The sequence below is a fragment of the Phascolarctos cinereus genome, unplaced genomic scaffold, assembly GCF_003287225.1.
Source record: "Phascolarctos cinereus isolate Bilbo 61053 unplaced genomic scaffold, phaCin_HiC Scaffold_2;HRSCAF=192, whole genome shotgun sequence".
NCBI lineage: Eukaryota > Metazoa > Chordata > Mammalia > Diprotodontia > Phascolarctidae > Phascolarctos > Phascolarctos cinereus.
Genome location: NW_027555625.1, coordinates 404,722,258 through 404,740,410, shown reverse-complemented (window position 1 = coordinate 404,740,410; position 18,153 = coordinate 404,722,258). Strand labels below are relative to the sequence as shown.

Here is an 18,153-nt window from a genome sequence, read left to right as displayed (position 1 = left end):
TTAGAACCAGGGCAAAATACAAATAGAAAGAATTCACTGGTCACCTCCTGAAAGAAACTCCAAAATGAAAATTCTCAGGAACATCATAGCCAAAATCCAGAGCTCCAAGGTCAAAGAAAAATTATTATAAGTAGCCAGAAAGAAAGAATTCAAGTACTGAGGAGCCACAGTCAGAATCACACACAATTTAGATGTTATTACTATAAAGCAGTGAAGAATTTAGAATGCAATATGCCAGAAGGCAAAGGATATGGGCTTATAGCCAAGAATAACTTACCCAAAACATCTGAATATAATGTTAGGGATGGGGGGGGGGGTGTAACAGGGGTGGGGATAATGGACCTTTATGGAAATAGAAGCCTTCCAAGTATTCATGATGTAAAAACCAGAGTTGCAGAGCAAACTTTGAAGTGCAAACACTGGAGTGAAGAGAAACATGAAAAGGTAAACGTGAATGAACAATGATAACGTGACTGCTAGTCTCCACAGAGAATGTAAACTACCTTGAACAAACATAAACAGCAAAAGCAGCTCCAACTATCTCATGGGACCACTTGCATATGACCCTGGGCCATCCCGCATACTATGCCTTCTTTGTTCTGCTCCTGTATAGTGCCTGGCCTGACCAACCTGCGGTTGGTGCAGGAATCCATTCCACTGTTTGCCAAGGTCTAGGTCGTGTTGACTAAATTCTTTTAAACAACCCAATTCATCCTAATAAAATCTATTTACTACCAAGCTGGCATAGGTCCCCTTTTCTTTGGTTATCTCAATATTGTCACGGAGGGTCTGCATCCCGACAATTGGCCTATGAGGGAAATACAGATCAGCCTCCTTACAACTGGCCTAGCTGGCAAGATAGCCTGCTCCTCTACAAATATCCTGTCCTTATAACTGGTGTAGTCAGCAGGAGAGTCTGCCCCACCCCACCCCCACCCCCACCCCAAATCTTGTGTTGTTACACAGGGATAAATGGCTTACATTCAAATGTGGGGAAATGATATATTTGTCCCTTCTGGTCCCTAACATTCGGGTTTGTAGAGTGATTCGAGGTAGGTGAGGCCTACAAAGTGGTCTTGTTACTTCTTGATCTTAAGAAAAGAATGGAAAGAGAGAGGAAGAGGAGTAATACCGGGGGAAAGAGGAAGGCAAAGGAAAGATAGGTAAAATTGTCTCACATAATTAGAGGGCACTAGTAAATATCTATACAAACAAGGAGGAGATGGTGAAAGGAACTGCTAACGCTTGAATCTCGTCATCATCTGAACTAGTAAAAAGAAAGAAGACATATACACAGAGTCAGGTACAAAAATACATTTCACTCAACAAAGAAATGAGAGGGAAGTGGGAAGGGGAAATATTAGAAGGGTAAATCGAGGAAGGGATTAGTTCAAAGCAAAATAAATTCCAAGGATATACAGAAATATTTATAGTTCTTCTTGATGTGGCAAAGAATGGGAATCTGAGTGGGTGCCCATAAACTGGGGAATGGATGAACAAGCCATGGTATACAAATATGTTGGAACACTATTGTGCTGAACTTTTATCAGCACAATATCCAACCAGGATTCCAGGAAACTAATGATGAAGCATGTTACCCACCTACTGATGGAAGGACTCAGAATGCAGAATGAGATAGATATATTTTAGGACATGGCCAATGCAGAAATGGGTTTTAATCAACTATATATGATAATGGGTCTCGTTATTCTTGTTTTCTCAATGCGGGAGGGGAGAGGATGAGAAAGAGGATATTATTGGCTAATTAAAACAAAGTGCATATATGCCTATATGTATGTGTGTGTGTGTGTGTGTGTGTGTGTGTGTGTGTGTGTGTGTGTGTGTATATATGCATACACACTATATATAAATATATATACAAATATATGAAATGAAAAGAGCCAACAACTACTTCATACTCAGTCTATTTTAGAAAACAGAGCTTTCTCTTGGCCTCATGAGACACACAGAGCTATACTTCAGATTAATCAGGTATATTTCAAAGAATGCTAAGTCCACCCCCACCTGAAAAATATGTTCCCAGCCCAGTCTTGCCATAATAACTATAATTTCCTCATTAGGAAGTCAGTCCCTTAGATGTAAACACCCAACTCTAACAGCCATTTTCAGTTATCAACACCTCAATATGAGATACTATGGAATAACAGAAAGAGCATTCTATATTTGGAGTCTGAAAAACCAGGTTCAAATTCCAGCTCTGCTATTCATTATCTATAGGATGTGGGCTACGTAGCTTACCTTTCTGAGTTTGTCTCTTCACCTATAAAACTGGGGTGGATGGGAGGCAATAAGATGTAACCTCTATGGTCCTTTCCAACTCTAAACCCCATAATCTTAATTAGCTATCTGATAGAAGATGCGACATGTGACAGATGTTTCGATAAGAGCTAGAGATAAGTCCATAGAATGGATCATTATCTGGGAAAACTGAGACCATGTAGAGCTCTACATACCAAGGCCCCTGGCAGCCAGGGAGGAAGGGTGCTGAGCAGAGAATAGGAGGGTATCAAAATGTCACCATGGAGCTCTCCGAGCATCATTGAGCACCATTCCCTAGTAGCTCCAATGACTGAAACCAAGTTATTTTTCTGTCCTTCTGCTCTCTACCAGCATCCCATCCATACTGGGGTGACAAATATCAATCATCACCAAAGAACAACAACAATAACAACAAGACCCAATGGAAGGCAAGGAGGAATTCTTTAGTCAAAGAGAGAATCAGTAAAAGCTGGGATACCCCTGGCTGACTCAGCATTCATCCTTCCCCACGTCATAGACACCATTCCCTAATGTTTCCAACTGAGTGGAGAGGTCATCTTGATCCAAAGGAGAGTACTTTATAATTTCTAAATAGGGTGCAAATGATGACTCTCCTTTCTCCAAGAGAAATGAAATATAAAATTGAAAACTCTGTTTTAAAAGGAAAAAAAAACACATAACTCCCTCTGGGTCTGGTGCAGAATTAAATTTTATGAGTTACCCAACAGCAGGCCAAGCAAGGAATAAAGCCAGTGGGAAGCAACTTTTCAAAGTAACTGGAGTTGACAAGGAAACTTGCTTGGTGAGGGGGAGAAAAAGGAGGTAATAGAGGCAGAAAGTGGAATCTTTTATCTTTCACCTGAGCATGTCCTTTTCATATGCTAAGTGCAACTCAGGCTAGCAGGGAGAGGGAGTTTAACACTATCATTTAAAAAGGTCTGACAACCCAGCTAAGAACATCTCCCCCTGAGTCATATGCCACCCAGGGTTACAATGAATAAAGTAATAACAGGAAGATACAACTGCATCATGCCAGGTCTAGAGGACTGGGCTGTAATTATGTCAAACAATGACAATCTCCTGGGGAGGGGCATCATTTTCTGCTCCTGCAGCACTCACAAATCACACTGTGCTGGGACTTGGCAACCTGCATTGTAATTGTAATAAATTTGCTCTATCCCTGGCTATGAGCTCTAGTGGAAGAATATGTCACGTGCCTGGAGAAGGATACTCCCTGCCCAGGTTAGACATCAAATGGCCACGTTATAGTCGACTGGAGACCAAACACACATTTAATCCAAAGCAAAATCTCTGGCTTTATTTTTTAGGATTCTACAGTTTGTTGATTTCAGGATCTCTAAACATAAGAAGCACATGCCAAGAAGAGTTTGCTTAAGAGGTTGTTTTTTTGACCTACAGATTTTTTCACAGAGACAGACCACACTTCTAAAACATTCATTAAATCCAAGTAATTAATTTGAGGTCCTTCTTTTAACCACAGTTTAGTGACAACACAATAGACCATTTAGAAAAGGGAAGCAGTGATCACTAGGAGCCTGCATGGGTTCATGAAGAGCGTGCTACAATTTAAAAGGTCCTAGCTTGTAGAATCACAGCATCTCAGAATTGGAAGGGACTTCAAAGACCTGCTGGTCCAAGATATGTAGACAAGAATCCTCTTTATAACATGCTTGAGAAGTAGTCATCCAGTCTTTGCTAGAAGACCACTGGTGATGGGGAATTTATTAGGTCCTAAGACAGCCCATTTCAATTCAGAATAGCTCTAATTGTTAGGAACTCTGATCTTACCTCATCTGCTTAAAAGCTAATTGTTAAATTTTCAGTGTGTGCATTTACACCGTAAAAATTAGCAAATTCTAAAAAAAAAAAAAAAGAAAAGAAAAGAAAAGAAGGCAGCTAGGTGCCACAGTTGACAGAGTGCCAGGCATGGACATCAGGAAGACTGATCTTCCTGAGTTCAAACCCGATGTCAGACACTTCCTAGCTGTGTGACCCTGGGCAAGTTACTTAACCCAGTTTGCCTCAGTTTCCTCATCTGTAAAATGAACTGGAGAGGGAAATGCAAACCACTCCAGCATCTTTGCCAAGAAAACCCCAAATGGGGTCATGAAGAGTCAGATATGACTGAAAAATGACTCAACAACAACAATCACAATAACAACAAAAATCAGGGCCTGATTTATTATGATATTGACTGTCTATATTTAAAATGATGGAGAAAAAGTTAGTAATGCAGATTAAACTTAAAAGTGTGTCATCATTATAATGGCACTTTCTTTTCCAAGGAGCCAGTATTTAAACATTTGTCAGCATACTCCAGCCTCAAACTTGAATTTGACAGATATTGACATAACATATAATGTATGTTCCCTTACTAGGAAGTTCTTTATACAAATGAGATCATAGGTTACAGCAAAAAAAAATGTACTAAGAAAGTAGTTAGGGTACCTCTGTGTGGGGTATGCTACATTCTCACTTATATCTATGACCAGGGAAGGCAGTGGAAGAGTAAGGAGAGCATGTTACTTTTAGCCAGAAATCATCATCTGCAAATGCGGTGGAGAAGCCAGATCGCCTCTCTAGATCCCTTCCATGCCCAAGATTCTCTGATTCTTTGAAAGCCACCTTTTAATGGTAAGCTTTGCTTCCTTCCCTTATGGACAGAGATCCTTCCCACATCTCACCCAGATTTTCCTCAGAGACTACCCAGGTCGGGGAAAGGATGTTCTTCCCTCCTCACCTCTGCCTCTTATAACCTTTGGCTCTCTTCAAAGGGCTCCTTCTGATTGCCCACGCAAAGCACTATGCATTTACGTTTTCTATATCATGCATTTACTTATATGTGAACAGGTTGTATTTTCAGTAAAATATCACCTCTCTGAGGATAGGAGCTGTCCCACTTTTATATTTGCACCTCCAGAATCTAATACAGTGTCTGGCACGTCGTCAGCAATCAATCACCATTTATTACTTTATAGCTTAATCAGGCTACAGAACTTTGCTCACAGAAGACCATCTTGGTGAGGACATATAGAGACACACTTCTCTTGTATCCCTCATGACTGCCAAGAGCAAAGGCAGGAAAAGAACCATTAGGATATATGTAGAAGGAGAAGGAATACTAAGTGATCTCTGAGGTTCCTTATAAATCGAATATTCTCTCTAGATAGTCTTCTTGACAAGATGGAAAAGGCAGACTTGGTGACTATCCAATGGTGAATTGGATAAATTCAGAATTAGTTCAATGACCTTAATTTATGATATATTTAGTGCTAGAAGGGATTTTAGAAGTTATCTAGTCTAACCTCTACATTTTACAGATAAGGAAACTGAGCTCCAGAGAGTAAGGTGACTTCTTTAAGGTCACACAGGTAGTAAGTAGCAGAGTGAGGATTCAAACACAGGTACCCTAAACCCAAACCAGAACCTTTTTCATTATATCTCTCTGCTGTAGTATTGCCTAGTGAACTGGTTTCAGCCAAAAAGTATTCTCTCTCTGGTTGTGGGTGGGAGTGGGGGGGGTGGAATTTCTTTAAGAAGAGGATGGACCCACATCTCCCAATGTGCGACAGATGTCAAGCTCATCAAAACATGTACAAATAGTAAAATGGATAATAACCAGTCTTTGGAGCCAAGTGGAATCCTACTCACATGGCAAATACAATTACTCACCCTGGGAGAGTGGGCAGGAGATGATCGGGATACATTACAATACCAGAATACATTTCCATTATGATGAACTCAGACACAAGGACCAGTGAAAACATATTGGTGATTCTGGAGGCCCTAGAATGTCAGTCTATGTAGTTCAGACTTAACCTTACAAATGTAAAGTAGCCTTTGACAGTTTTTGAGCAGGGAAGTAAAATGTTTAAAAAAGATGTTTTAGAAAGATTAATGTGCCAAAAGTCTCATTCTGATACCCCATTGCTACATGAGGATAATCAGTGAAATAATATTTATAAAGCACTTTTCAAGCCTTAAAGTGATGTATAAATGCTAGTTATTATTATTATTACTATTATTAGTGACCCTGGATCCTTGAGAGCTATGGCAGGGAAGTCCCAGCTCTGACTGATTCTAACAATTTGAAAGAGTTTTCCATATAAACCTGGGGACTGATTGGGTCTAAAGTCTGAGGACCAGTCCAGAGTCAGTACAGAGAAGCTGGTTAGTGGCAGCCTGGCTACTAGGTAGTGAATTATTTGGCCCTGGAGACTGATGAAACAGGAAAAAAAAAATTAAATGGCCCTCAATCCTTTGGAAGGCCCTTCTAATTGCAGTGGCTGTGGCATTGTTTATCCTTCATTCTGGAAGAGAACCATGGCATCAGGAAGGCAATGCCATGACTTGCAAGTGAATCGCATTTGAAATATTCTTTTGCCTTCACTGTTTCTTAAAATGTGATAATATTCTAGTGGTATGGTAGAGTGGCAAAGAAGGAATCCAGGGCCAATTTTTAAAATAGTCTTTATACTTTGTGAAGGCATTAATTTAGTTGTTGGTGTGTTAAATGTCACATACAATGACTGACAAGTGGATACACCACTGGAGGGAGTAAACAACATCAACACAAACATTCTTTTGATATGAATGAAGCCAGAAGACAAGAAATTGGAGCCAAATGGTAGACAGCTCATAAGCTCTCCTTAGAAAGGCAAACTAAGGAATTGAAAGAGTTGGCCCCAAAGGAAAAAGAAATATCATTTCACAGGATGCAGGGTCATCTGGCCTTTCAGGCTCAAGTTAAGCATTGACAGACTCTGAAGGGGTGGCATCTGGGCCCACACAAGTTGAAAAGGGCTCACAGCTCTCCAAGGTGCTGGTCACCACCTCTACCCCATACACCCTAGACTACAAAAGAAAAAGTAGAATGAACAAAACTAAACTTATCCTTGGAGTGAGAAGATCACAGTATGGGGAATGGAAGGAGAATAGAGAACAATACTGTTGGGGAGAGAGTAAACATTAGCCTGAATCTGTGACAAGAAAGAGCATGTGATTAGAGAATGGCCTGCCTGTGGAAGTGTGAATCCCCAGGGAGTTTGAGGAGTGTCAGGTGCAGATCCCAGGCAGCTTTGCAGCATCTCTGGGCCTGAAGGATTATGTTCACCCCTAAAGTGTGCCCTGATTTGTGAATTTTGGATCAAGAATTGAGCATGTTGTTAGAAAATGCTACCCACAACCAGAGAAAGAACTATGGAGTCTGAATGCATATCAAAGCATACTATTTTTTTCTTTTTTTGTTTTTTCTCCTTTCTCATGGTTTTTCCTTTTTGTTCTGATTCTTCTTTCACAATATGACTAATGTGGAAATATATTCAATATGATTGTACATGTGTAGCCTATATCAAATTGCTTGATATCTTTGGGAAGGGAGAAGGGAGGAAAGGGGAAGAGGAGAAAGGGAGGGAGAAAAAAATTTGGAACTCATAATCTTATAAAAGTGAATATTGAAAATTATCTTTCCACACAATTGGAAAAAATAAAATACTACAAAGTGTAAAAACTAATTTAATAAAAATAATTTAGCATGTTATACAAAGTCAGAGACTGCCGACCTGCACATCTAATCAGTGAACTTGATTGTACACCACTGCTCTTGGTGTTTTCCCACAAAGCAATTCTAACATTGAAAACGGTAGTGACGAAATTTAATAGGCCCTATAACTGAATGGTAGTTCTAAGCCCCTAGTGATATACATATCTTAAAAGAAAGAGCCTGAGGAGAAAATAGGACCTCACAAATAGACCCAGAGCCAAATTGTAAGGTTGTGAGTGTGAATAGGTCTGACAAGCATAAGTAAACAAACTTGACCATGAATATAATTACAGTTTTCACACCAATACCAGTCTACAGAACATGAAGAAGTAGAGATAGTCAAAGATGAAGTCTTTGAGGTACTTCTCATCAAGTCACCACATAACCTGATATTTGGTGATTTCTCTGTTTAGTATTTAAAGCTCTTTACAGCCTGCACCCATCCTACTTTTTCAGGCTTCTTACCCATGGCTCTCTCTTCCAAACACTCTGTGATTTAGCTACATTGGCCTACTTTCAGCTCTTATCCTCAGAACCCATATTCTATTATAAAAGACAATATGAATATGGGTAAGTACATACATATTATTATTATTATCGCCACCATCACCATCGATCAAAAAGCATTTATTAAGTTCCTATTATGGACCAGGCACTGTGCTCAGTGCTGGAAAGACTAAGTCAAATATTTCACAGTTCTTGTCCTCAAAGAGCTCATATTCTATTATGAAAGACAATATGAATATATGTACGTACATACATAATACAGGGTAAGGGGTTTTTTTTGGGGGGGGAGGTGGAAGTAGCAGCTGGCCACATCAGGAAAACTTTTTGTAGAAGACGGGAGTACTAGAAAGAAAATACCCCAGGCAGCTCAAACTGAAGAAAAACACATTAAAGACTTTTTGGCTATGTCATTGTGGATACTGTAATTCAAAAACAACTGAACTGAATTTCAAAGACCAAGACACTAATGGTGACTTCCTTTGGCAAGTCTCTGATGATGCTCATGCCTCCAAAATGTTAGGGGGGGGTGCCCACTCAACATAAGCAGAACCTGAGGAAGCCCATCAAACAGGAGTAATAGGAAGGAATGCTTCTTCCTCACCTCCATGACCCCTGCCATCCTTCACAGTTGGAAGGCGAGGCACTGGGAAGGCAAGAGACTGGTTGAGTAGTCCCTTGACTTTTATATTTAGAAATCCAATGCTATTCATCAGCATCAATATTTTACAACTTGATCAGCTGGGCTCTACTCTGGGTTTGGACCACTTCCATCACCATGAGTACTCACAGGGTCCTGACAGCTGAGAACCTCTAGGATACTGTTGAGTAATTCAACACAGTATTTCTTCTCTTGGACCTGGTATTGCAGCTCATCTTTTGGTTCTAATAGCTCCTTCAGTTCCTTGGTGATGACTGGGAGCAGAATATCCCGGCACTCTGTAAAGGAAAATAGTTCCTTGGGTGAATTGTTTATTTTTAAATATGCAATGAGAATGATTGCAGTTTATCAACAAACATTCCTGGAACACACAACAAAGCATGGTGCTATCACGGTGGTTGAGACCTTTGAGGGCATGGTGTAGCTCTGGGATTCTCGACCCTGGAGTTCCCTCCCCATTTCTAACAACAAAAGTTTCCACTAATATACTTCCCAAGGAAATGAAAAACCTCAAACATAGAAGAAACACACGGCAGCCTGCAATTAAAAGTGAGCAAAAGAAGCCTCATGGTATTGTGGATACAGCAGTGACCCAGAGTCAGAGAAACTTGGGTTCAAACCCTGACTCAGACATTTACTAGCTGTGTAGCCCTGAGCAAGCTACTTAACCTATGTAGATTTTAGTGTCTTCATCTGTAAAATGAGGACGTTGTATTTGATGACCACTAATGTTCCTTCCACCTCCAAATTTATGGTCATAAATGACTTATGTGTATGACCCCACTTATGACAATACAAGCTCCTTGAAGTCAGAAACTGTCTCACTTCTGTCTCTATAGCTATAGGACAGCATATGGTAGCCTTTAATAAGTATTGATTGAATGATCAAACCTTATTGGTGACCTGCAAGTCTGTATTGCTAATCTAATTCTAGGAATACTACTTTATCATTCGATTTCTATTCTAATTAGAGATACTAGACAAGTCAGATTACTTCTTTTAGCTTTGAGTTTCCTTCAACTATGATTCTCAGCAGCCAACAAGAATTAAACACAGATAAGGGATGGAAGGGAATTGCCACAGGTTAACTACCCATCACAGAATGAAGACAACAATCAGCCTGGGAATATGGTATAAGTTAAAATTAAGGTAAACTGAGGCACAAAGTTCCAAGCATGATCAATTTATTAGTAAAGCATGACTTTATCCTCAGCAAAGCTAAGACCCTGAATGAGGCGGACAGGTTTTGGGGAGTACAGAACAAAGAACAGGACTTTGTAGCCAGGGAACAAATTATGATTGGTTATAAGAACTCACCATCATGAATGGCAAAATTAATATGACTGGTTACAGAGCTGAGGCATGTGGAACAATAAAATTGGCTGAAGATTGGAATGAGAGGGCTAGCAACAACCCCATCCTCTCCTTCCGTGACCAAGAAATGGTCATTGTTTGAATCCACCTGCAAGGTTAGAGAGTGGACCAGATTTCTTTGGATGACAAACCAGACATCCTTGACAGATAGCTTGGTGGTATAAAGAAACTAAACCAGACTCCCTGGTGTCCACTCCAATCCCTCAAGGATAACGGATTTCATTGAAGCAAAAATAGAATGGTGATTAGTAGGAGAACTGCTAATTCTAAACTCATTACAGGCCAGCTGAATTTCTGAGCTAACTTCAGAGACAAAGAACCATGACTTAGGCAGTTATGGGACAAAATCAATTAACTGTAAATAGGATCAACTGAAAGGGAATCTATTTGATTATTTCAATGGCATGGTAAAAAAAAAACTGTTGGATGTGGGTTTGCATTAGAATCTTGGTTCTGCCACTCACTACCTAGGTGACATTTAGCTTCTCTGTGACTCAGTTTCCTCATCTATTAAATAAGTAGATTGGACTAGGTAATTCCCCCAAGATCTATTTGTGCTCTCAATCTATGATCCTACATTTTTCTTCCAACTTTGAGCATCGTAGGGAAAAATAAATATGTCTTATCTACTAGAAAAGAGCTATATGCCATGAGGGTTACTTTTAAATACAGTTCTCCTAAGAGCTGGGGGCAAATGGATCCCCAAAGGAGCAGTGGAGAATGGGTCTATCAGAGCTCTAGTTAAAATACCAAGGACCCCAGGGAGGCATGAATTCAAGGGAAAAGAGTGATCTGGGAACCTTTGCTTCCTGAATGTGCCTTATTGGGCAAGTCAATTCACATCTCTGAAATTTGATTTCTCCACTTCTAAAATGATTCACTTGGGTTAAATGATCTTGAAGGTCTCCTCCCATTCCAAAATTCTCTGAGGCTATGAAATAAAGTTATGGATGAAGCTATAAGTACAGAGGAGAAAGGTGCTGGCTAGGTGAGTGGAGAGACTAGAGATGTGGGCATGTGTTGTTCACAACTCACTGAGGTTTCAGGAGCTACATGATAAGTCCCCAGTGGAAAAAGTGCTTTATCAATCTGAAAGTCATTTGTTGCCCAGATTATGGAAACCAGAAACTCAACTAGGCAGAGGCTGGAAGTGCAGGAAGTCAGCAAGTTTTCAGCTGAGGAAGCCATTAATAACGTGGTCTGCTTCTCAGAAAGCAATTTGTCTTCCCTTTAACCACAATTTACAAGAACCTTATGGTTCCTCTGTTCAGAAATGAAATAATTTTTCTCCTTCATAATTGGAGTTGTAAAAATTACATTTGTTCCTGCAGCCTCGAGAATCAGCAGTTTAAAATTGTTACTTGATTGTCAAGCAAAAAAAAGGCAGTTTTGAAAAATAAATATTGCAGAGCCTTGAATAAATCTTCATAGACAGCACTAATGAATATCAGAGATCTGTAAATCCAGCTTCAGTCCTGTGCCTCAGGCATTCAGTGCTAGACAAAAGACCTGGAGATCTGCAGTCAGATGACAAACCCAAATTGTAATTCAGGCTAGCCACTTAAGAACCTACAAGGATACACCTGCTCTTTACATTTTTAGTAGGAAGGTGTTTTGTGATTTTATTTTTTTTTTAGTAGCTGCAGAGAGAAAAATGTAGAGCACAGAGACTCAGGGTTTCTTCTTTCTCCAAGATCTTTGTAATCTGACAGTAGGTAACACCTGAATCCACAGCCTTCTAGAGGTGTTGCCAGTGTGATAGGCTGGCTATTAAAGTCATTTTGGAGTTGGTGTTGGGTGCACTTTGAATACAAATAACCCTTTCACTCCATTTCCCCTTCTCTTTGTTGGCCATAGAAAGGACCTGGCAGTGAGTCAGAAACCACTAAAACATATGAAAACGTGTGTGCGCGCGCGCTGTGAGAGAGAGAGAGAGAGAGAGAGAGAGAGAGAGAGAGAGAGAGAGACACGGGTAGGGGGAGGTGGCAGAATCATAGGATCATAGATCTATAATTGTAAGGGACCTCTGAAGCTATCCAGTCCTCCCCTCCCCCATTTTATAGGTGAGGGAAATGAGACTCAGGAATATTAAGTGACTGGTTCACAGTCACAAAGGTGAAAGCATCACAGGTAGGATTTGAATCAAGGTCCTCTGACTCAAGAACAGAGGTTTTTAAACTAAGGTCTGTAAACTTTTTTTTCTAACTTTTGATAATTTCATTCTTCATTTTAATAAACTGGTTTTTAATAGCTGTCTTTTGTTATCACTGGCTTCCTTTGCAATTTTATATATTTTATAATCAAGTCAAGTCAATAAGCATTTATTAATCACTTGCCATGTGCCAAGCACTATGCCAAGAACTGGGGATACAAAGAAAGGCAAAAGATAGACCCTGCCTTCAAGGAGCTTACAGTCTAACGGTGGAGACATCATGCAAACAATTATAAATAAACAAGATATGTACAGATGTATTGAAGGTCACTGCACAGGGGAAGATACTAGCATGAAGAGAGACCAGGAAAGACTTCTTATCAAAGGCAGAATTTAGCAGAGACTTAAAGGAAGCAAGAAAAGTTAGGACAGAGCATTCCAGGCAGGGGTGACAGCCAGTGAAAATACATGGATTTCATTGTATGCCTCCAAGAATGTGATTCTGAGAAGAGGTTTTTTTGTAGGCTCACCAGACCAACAAAAGGATCCAGGGCACAAAAACCGCTCAAGAAACCCCACTCTCTTCACTGTGCCACACTGCCTTCCTCTACCTGTTACTGTCCAAATGACCAGATTCACCTAATTTCCTCAACCTCAATCCAACCAAGATTCATTCTGCACCTGGTGCTCAAGTCTAAGTCTAGGAAGTCAAAAATGTCACTGCTCTAGCTCTGTCAGAGTTGGTGATCTACTAGAATGCGTACTCAAGTAAGAGTATGAGATAAAGTGTGATGGGGACAAAGGAGAAGGAGAGGTCTAAATGAAATGTTCTAGGAAAACTGGAGGGAGGTTGGAAAGCAGCACTTATCAATAGAAAGGATCAGGGAAGTCTTCATGGAGGAAGCAGAACGTTTTCTAGGCCTTGAAGGAAGAAAAGGGTTTCCAAAGGCAGAGATGAGAAGGATCCCAGTGCAGAAATGTCTGACAGCCTGCCCATAGACACCTACTCCTCCTTCCAGGACAACTATGATTTTTGTCTGGAACTGCTTTAACAACCCCAGGTGCAGAAAACAGTAACTGCAGTCCTTTTGATTGACTGGCAAAAAGATCACTTCCTCCCTCACACAGCAGCTTCAGAGGGGACAGCATATGTACAACCTTGTTATGATGAAGAGGCCAACAATTATATATGACTGACATAAGACTTACATCACGATTTACAGGAGGCAATTCTAACAAAGAAATCCATTACCATGAAAAAGGAAGAGAAAAATAAAAATAACAACAGGTCTCATGAGTGGCAGGGTGGCACAGTAGAAAGAAAGTTGGCCATGAAGTAAAAAAGATCTGAGTTTGAGATCTGCCTCTGAGATACACTGGTTGTGTGACCCTGGGCAAGTCACTTAACCTCATAATGCTTTCAGTCCACTGTCTAGTACTATTAGTTTCAGAGCAGGTTCTGATCTACATTAGTAGAGGTAGTATTCTCATCAAATGTTCACTATACCAATGAAATCACATGTTCAGTCAATAATACTAGCCATCTGTATAGGACTTTTTTTTTGGTTAGTAAAGTATATTATGTATGCCATCTCATTTTATCCTCACAACCCTGGCAAGTAGGTGCTTTTATTATCTCCATTTTGCAGATTAGGAAACTGAGACTGAGAGAATCTAAGTGACTTGCCTAGGATCCCACAGAGAGTAAGTTTTTGAGGCAGGATACACAAACACACACAGTATGTGATGATTTACTATTCATCTACTATGTTCTATGAATACTGGGTAGATACAAAGAATTACAAAGCAGGTTTACTGCCTTCAATAGGCTTAAAATCTAATTTGGAACACAAAACACAAAACATAATACAATTAGTGGGAATACCGAACCCTGCAAAGTAGTCAAATTCACATTATTTGAAGTTACAATTATGTAAATTATTTGCCTCCAGCCCAACGGAAATAATACAGCAAATAATGTGACAACTTCATTGAGTTCAATAGATAAAGTCAATACACTTTAAGTCCCAAATGAGTGGTTAATTCATTTCCCCTTCCCCACAGGGATAGACAAGGAAACAAGTGGACAGAAACAGCTGTAAAGACTGATAGGTCCACAAGGGGAGTTTCCACGTCACCAAAGGAATTCGAATCACTCTAATGTACATCCTTATTTAGTTTCTTTATGATTGCTCTATTACCACTCCTGACTCTCTGGGCTTTGCCACCATGCCTCCTCAACAGCCTTCTCACCCTGGAAGATCCTTCCAACCCACAGCTCCCTCCATCTGGAAGAAGTGGCCAAGCCAACTGTCCTATACTTTTCTCTAGCCTGTGCTCCTAACTCTTCAGACTTCACCACCAGGACCCCACATGATACTTTTTCCTTCCTTTCCAACTTTCTCTCTCCCTTTTATCTGTTGTCTTCCCCCATCACAATGTAAACTCCATCTCCAGGGCAAGGACTGTATTTCTTTTTGCTCATATTTGTATTACAAATTTATCCTCTGTGCCAGGGTCTGACACAAAGTAAATAACATCAACTCCATGGTGCAATGGATAGAGTACTGGGCTTGGGATCTGAAAGACTCATCTTCCTGAGTCTTCAAGATTCTTTTGAATCTCAAAAAATCTCCCAGATTTTTCAAATCTGGCCTCAAACACTTACTAGCTGTGTGGTTCTGGACAAGTCACTTAACCTTGTTTGTCTCAGTCACTCAACTGACAAATGAGCTGGAGAAGGAAATGGCAAACCATTCCAGTATCAATGCCAAGAAAACCCCGAATCGGGTCACAAAGAACTGGCAACGACTGAAACAACCGAACAATAACGACAGCAAATGCTTATTAACTTGAATTGCCTTGACTCTAAAAGAAATTGGACTAAAGCTGGGTCCTATAGGACAGGATTCAGGGGGGAAAAGATATATTTTTTCTTTCCCTGTGAGATTGGAAGCTCTGCAAAGACTGGGAGTATGCCTTGCCCACCTTTGTATCTCCCCAAATACCTACCTAGTATGATGCATTACACATGGCACGTGCTTAACTAATGTTTGTTAAATGAGTAAACAAGCAAATGGATCTGCAAGGGAAATCAAGAGGTCAAACAGTCCACCTACAGACCTTAAGGGAGGATTGTATTGTCAGAACTAGAAACAGGAATTTTTGTGCACAGGGTAAATACCACAAATCTCACCTAAGGTAAACAGAACAAAGCACACCCTCAGTTGGGAGTAAGGGGTGCCATACCATACTGGGGAGGGAAAGCAGAATCTCCTCGTTGAGGAGGCTAACAGGGATGGATGAGAAGTAGGACAGGGTTGGGGGAAAACTCATCTCAGTTGGCAATCTGGTAGCTTTTCACTTTAATCATTCTTGGTGCTAAACTCTGTAGTTTTTACACTGCTGAAAGAATCCAATGGCTGAAGGTGCCTTCTAATTTAACACCCTAGGACAAAGCTTGGGTCACCCTGCCCTAGCTGCAGCAATGTGTATTCCAGATCATCTATAACAAATGAGAATCTATTTCATTTTGAAAGCTCTCCATAAAGGATATTCCATAATTTATCTCAGCTCCATCTCCCCAAATATAACAACCACCTGGAAGCCTTAACCTTTTTCCCAGATTCTGCAGCTTAAGTCCATTTTTACCTGTTCACGGTGGATTGGTTGTGATAGAAATGTAACTAACCACACAGAGAGTCAAATAAAGTTATCCACACTGCAAAATGTATGCATAACCAAGGGGTATGTGTGAAGTACTGTCTTCCTTTATCTGGAATTTCACTTTCAGCTGCAGCTGTCACCCAACTTTGTCGCCCAGTTCTCTACTTTGCCTTTCAATTCTACATCATCATTCCCTGCACTGGAACTGCAGTCTCTAAGGCACAACGTGCTCCAGGCTGGCTGAGCTCCCACTGACTTCTAAGAGAGCTTGGCTCTGCTCCCCAAGGATGGAGAAGCTGGCTGCAGTCCTTAATAGTTCAAAATCCTATATCAAGATCCCAAACACCCAACTCCCCCACAGCGTGGGGCATACGAGGAAATGTGTATCAAAACCTTGTGTCTGAAAGGGCCAGGACCAAAGAATATAACCCAGGATTTTATTTTGGGAGATGCATAAGTTTAGCCTTGCTTTCTATCATTTTCTCAGGTTTGGTTCTTAGAAATATCTGCAAATGTTCAAAGTTACTTAGAGGTGGATAGCAGCATCCCTCTGGCAGATGACAGCCACAACACTAGCCTGATAGATATAAATTATTCTCCAAACTTCCCTTAGATAACTGGTGTGTCATGAGGAAAACTAATTCCACCCACAAGGAAATCAATAACTACCCCCCCCCAACCTCATATCACAGTTCAAACCGCAAGCATTTACAACTCTGCTAGATTCCCCATCTCTTCTTCATCTCCTTTCCCATTATTCAGGAGCCCTACAGTCTTACCTTCCTTACCTCCACAAAAAAGATCCTAATTACAGTATAGAATCGGTCCTCACTCCCACCTCCTCCTGCCCAGCCTGTCCCAAAGTACATCTCCATTTTATTAAACCCAAGTAGCAAAATATGTCTCCCCAGTTAAACAAACACAGTCTATTTGGAGGTTCAGAATCTGCTACTATAAAAATTCTCTTCAGGTATCTTGTAAGTGAGAAAGTATAATTAGGTAGTAAATCCCAAAGAAGAAACATACTTACAGAACCTTATTTCAAACACACACTTAGAGACAAAATCAAAGTAGGGCTTTTACCACAGATCTTTTATATTTAACCTAAAACAGGATTTTGTGCTAAACTCATAAAGAAAATTCTAGAGCTCCCAGAAGGGTATATAATTTGGTGCCTTGTCTGAAGAACTTCCATAAGTGAGCACCTAATTATAAGACTAGGTCATTATGACTGTACAATAATTGGGATTTCTTTTTAGGGGTGGTGAGGTCATACGGCGTGGGTTCAGATTTCAACTCTGACACTTACTACCAATGTGGCATCAACAAGTCACTTAACTTCTCTGAGACTCAGGCAACCCCCAAAGATTTATTTACTAAGTATAACAGAACATAGGCTCCTCTACCAAAATATGAGCTCCTTGAAGGACTATTTCATTTCTGTATTTATGTTGCCAGTGCCTAACACACTGATAGTTATATAAAAGATATTTAATAAGTGTTTGCTAATTGATCAAGCAATTGAAGTTAGAGTTGGGTTGCAATCTGTATATATGAAGGGAGTTCTTACAGTGGAATTTCTCCACACTGACAAGGTCATAGTTCTTCTGTGGATGGGATGCGTATGCATGTATGTAAAGGAAAAACTCATCCCTGTTGCTGGCTGAACTTTTCTAAACACAATTTCTAAATGTCATGCATAATGAGCAAATGCATAAGAATACCATACATGTGTCACACAATAACAGTTGGCAATTATACGGTGCTTTAGGATTTATAAGGCATTTTACATAAATTGTTCTATTTAATTGTCACAACAACATTCTAAAGTAGTTATTATTATCTCTATTTTACGGTTGTGGAAACTGAAGCTGAGGTAGGTTAAGTGTCTCATACATGATCCCATAACTAATAAATGTCTGTAACGGGTACCCAAGTCTCCCTAATTCCTGA

General features: G+C 40.2%; 1 protein-coding gene across 2 annotated transcripts in view; it reads right to left on the bottom strand.

Moving 5' to 3' along the window:
• The window catches only part of DOCK2 (dedicator of cytokinesis 2), a 499,735-nt gene that overhangs the window by 300,809 nt on the left and 180,773 nt on the right, over nt 1–18,153 (bottom strand). For both annotated transcript variants that reach the window (XM_078150544.1, XM_020992326.2), the window contains exon 26: nt 9,138–9,286. In XM_078150544.1, coding sequence (XP_078006670.1) covers nt 9,138–9,286 — 149 coding nt within the window. The remainder of the gene's footprint in view (nt 1–9,137; nt 9,287–18,153) is intronic.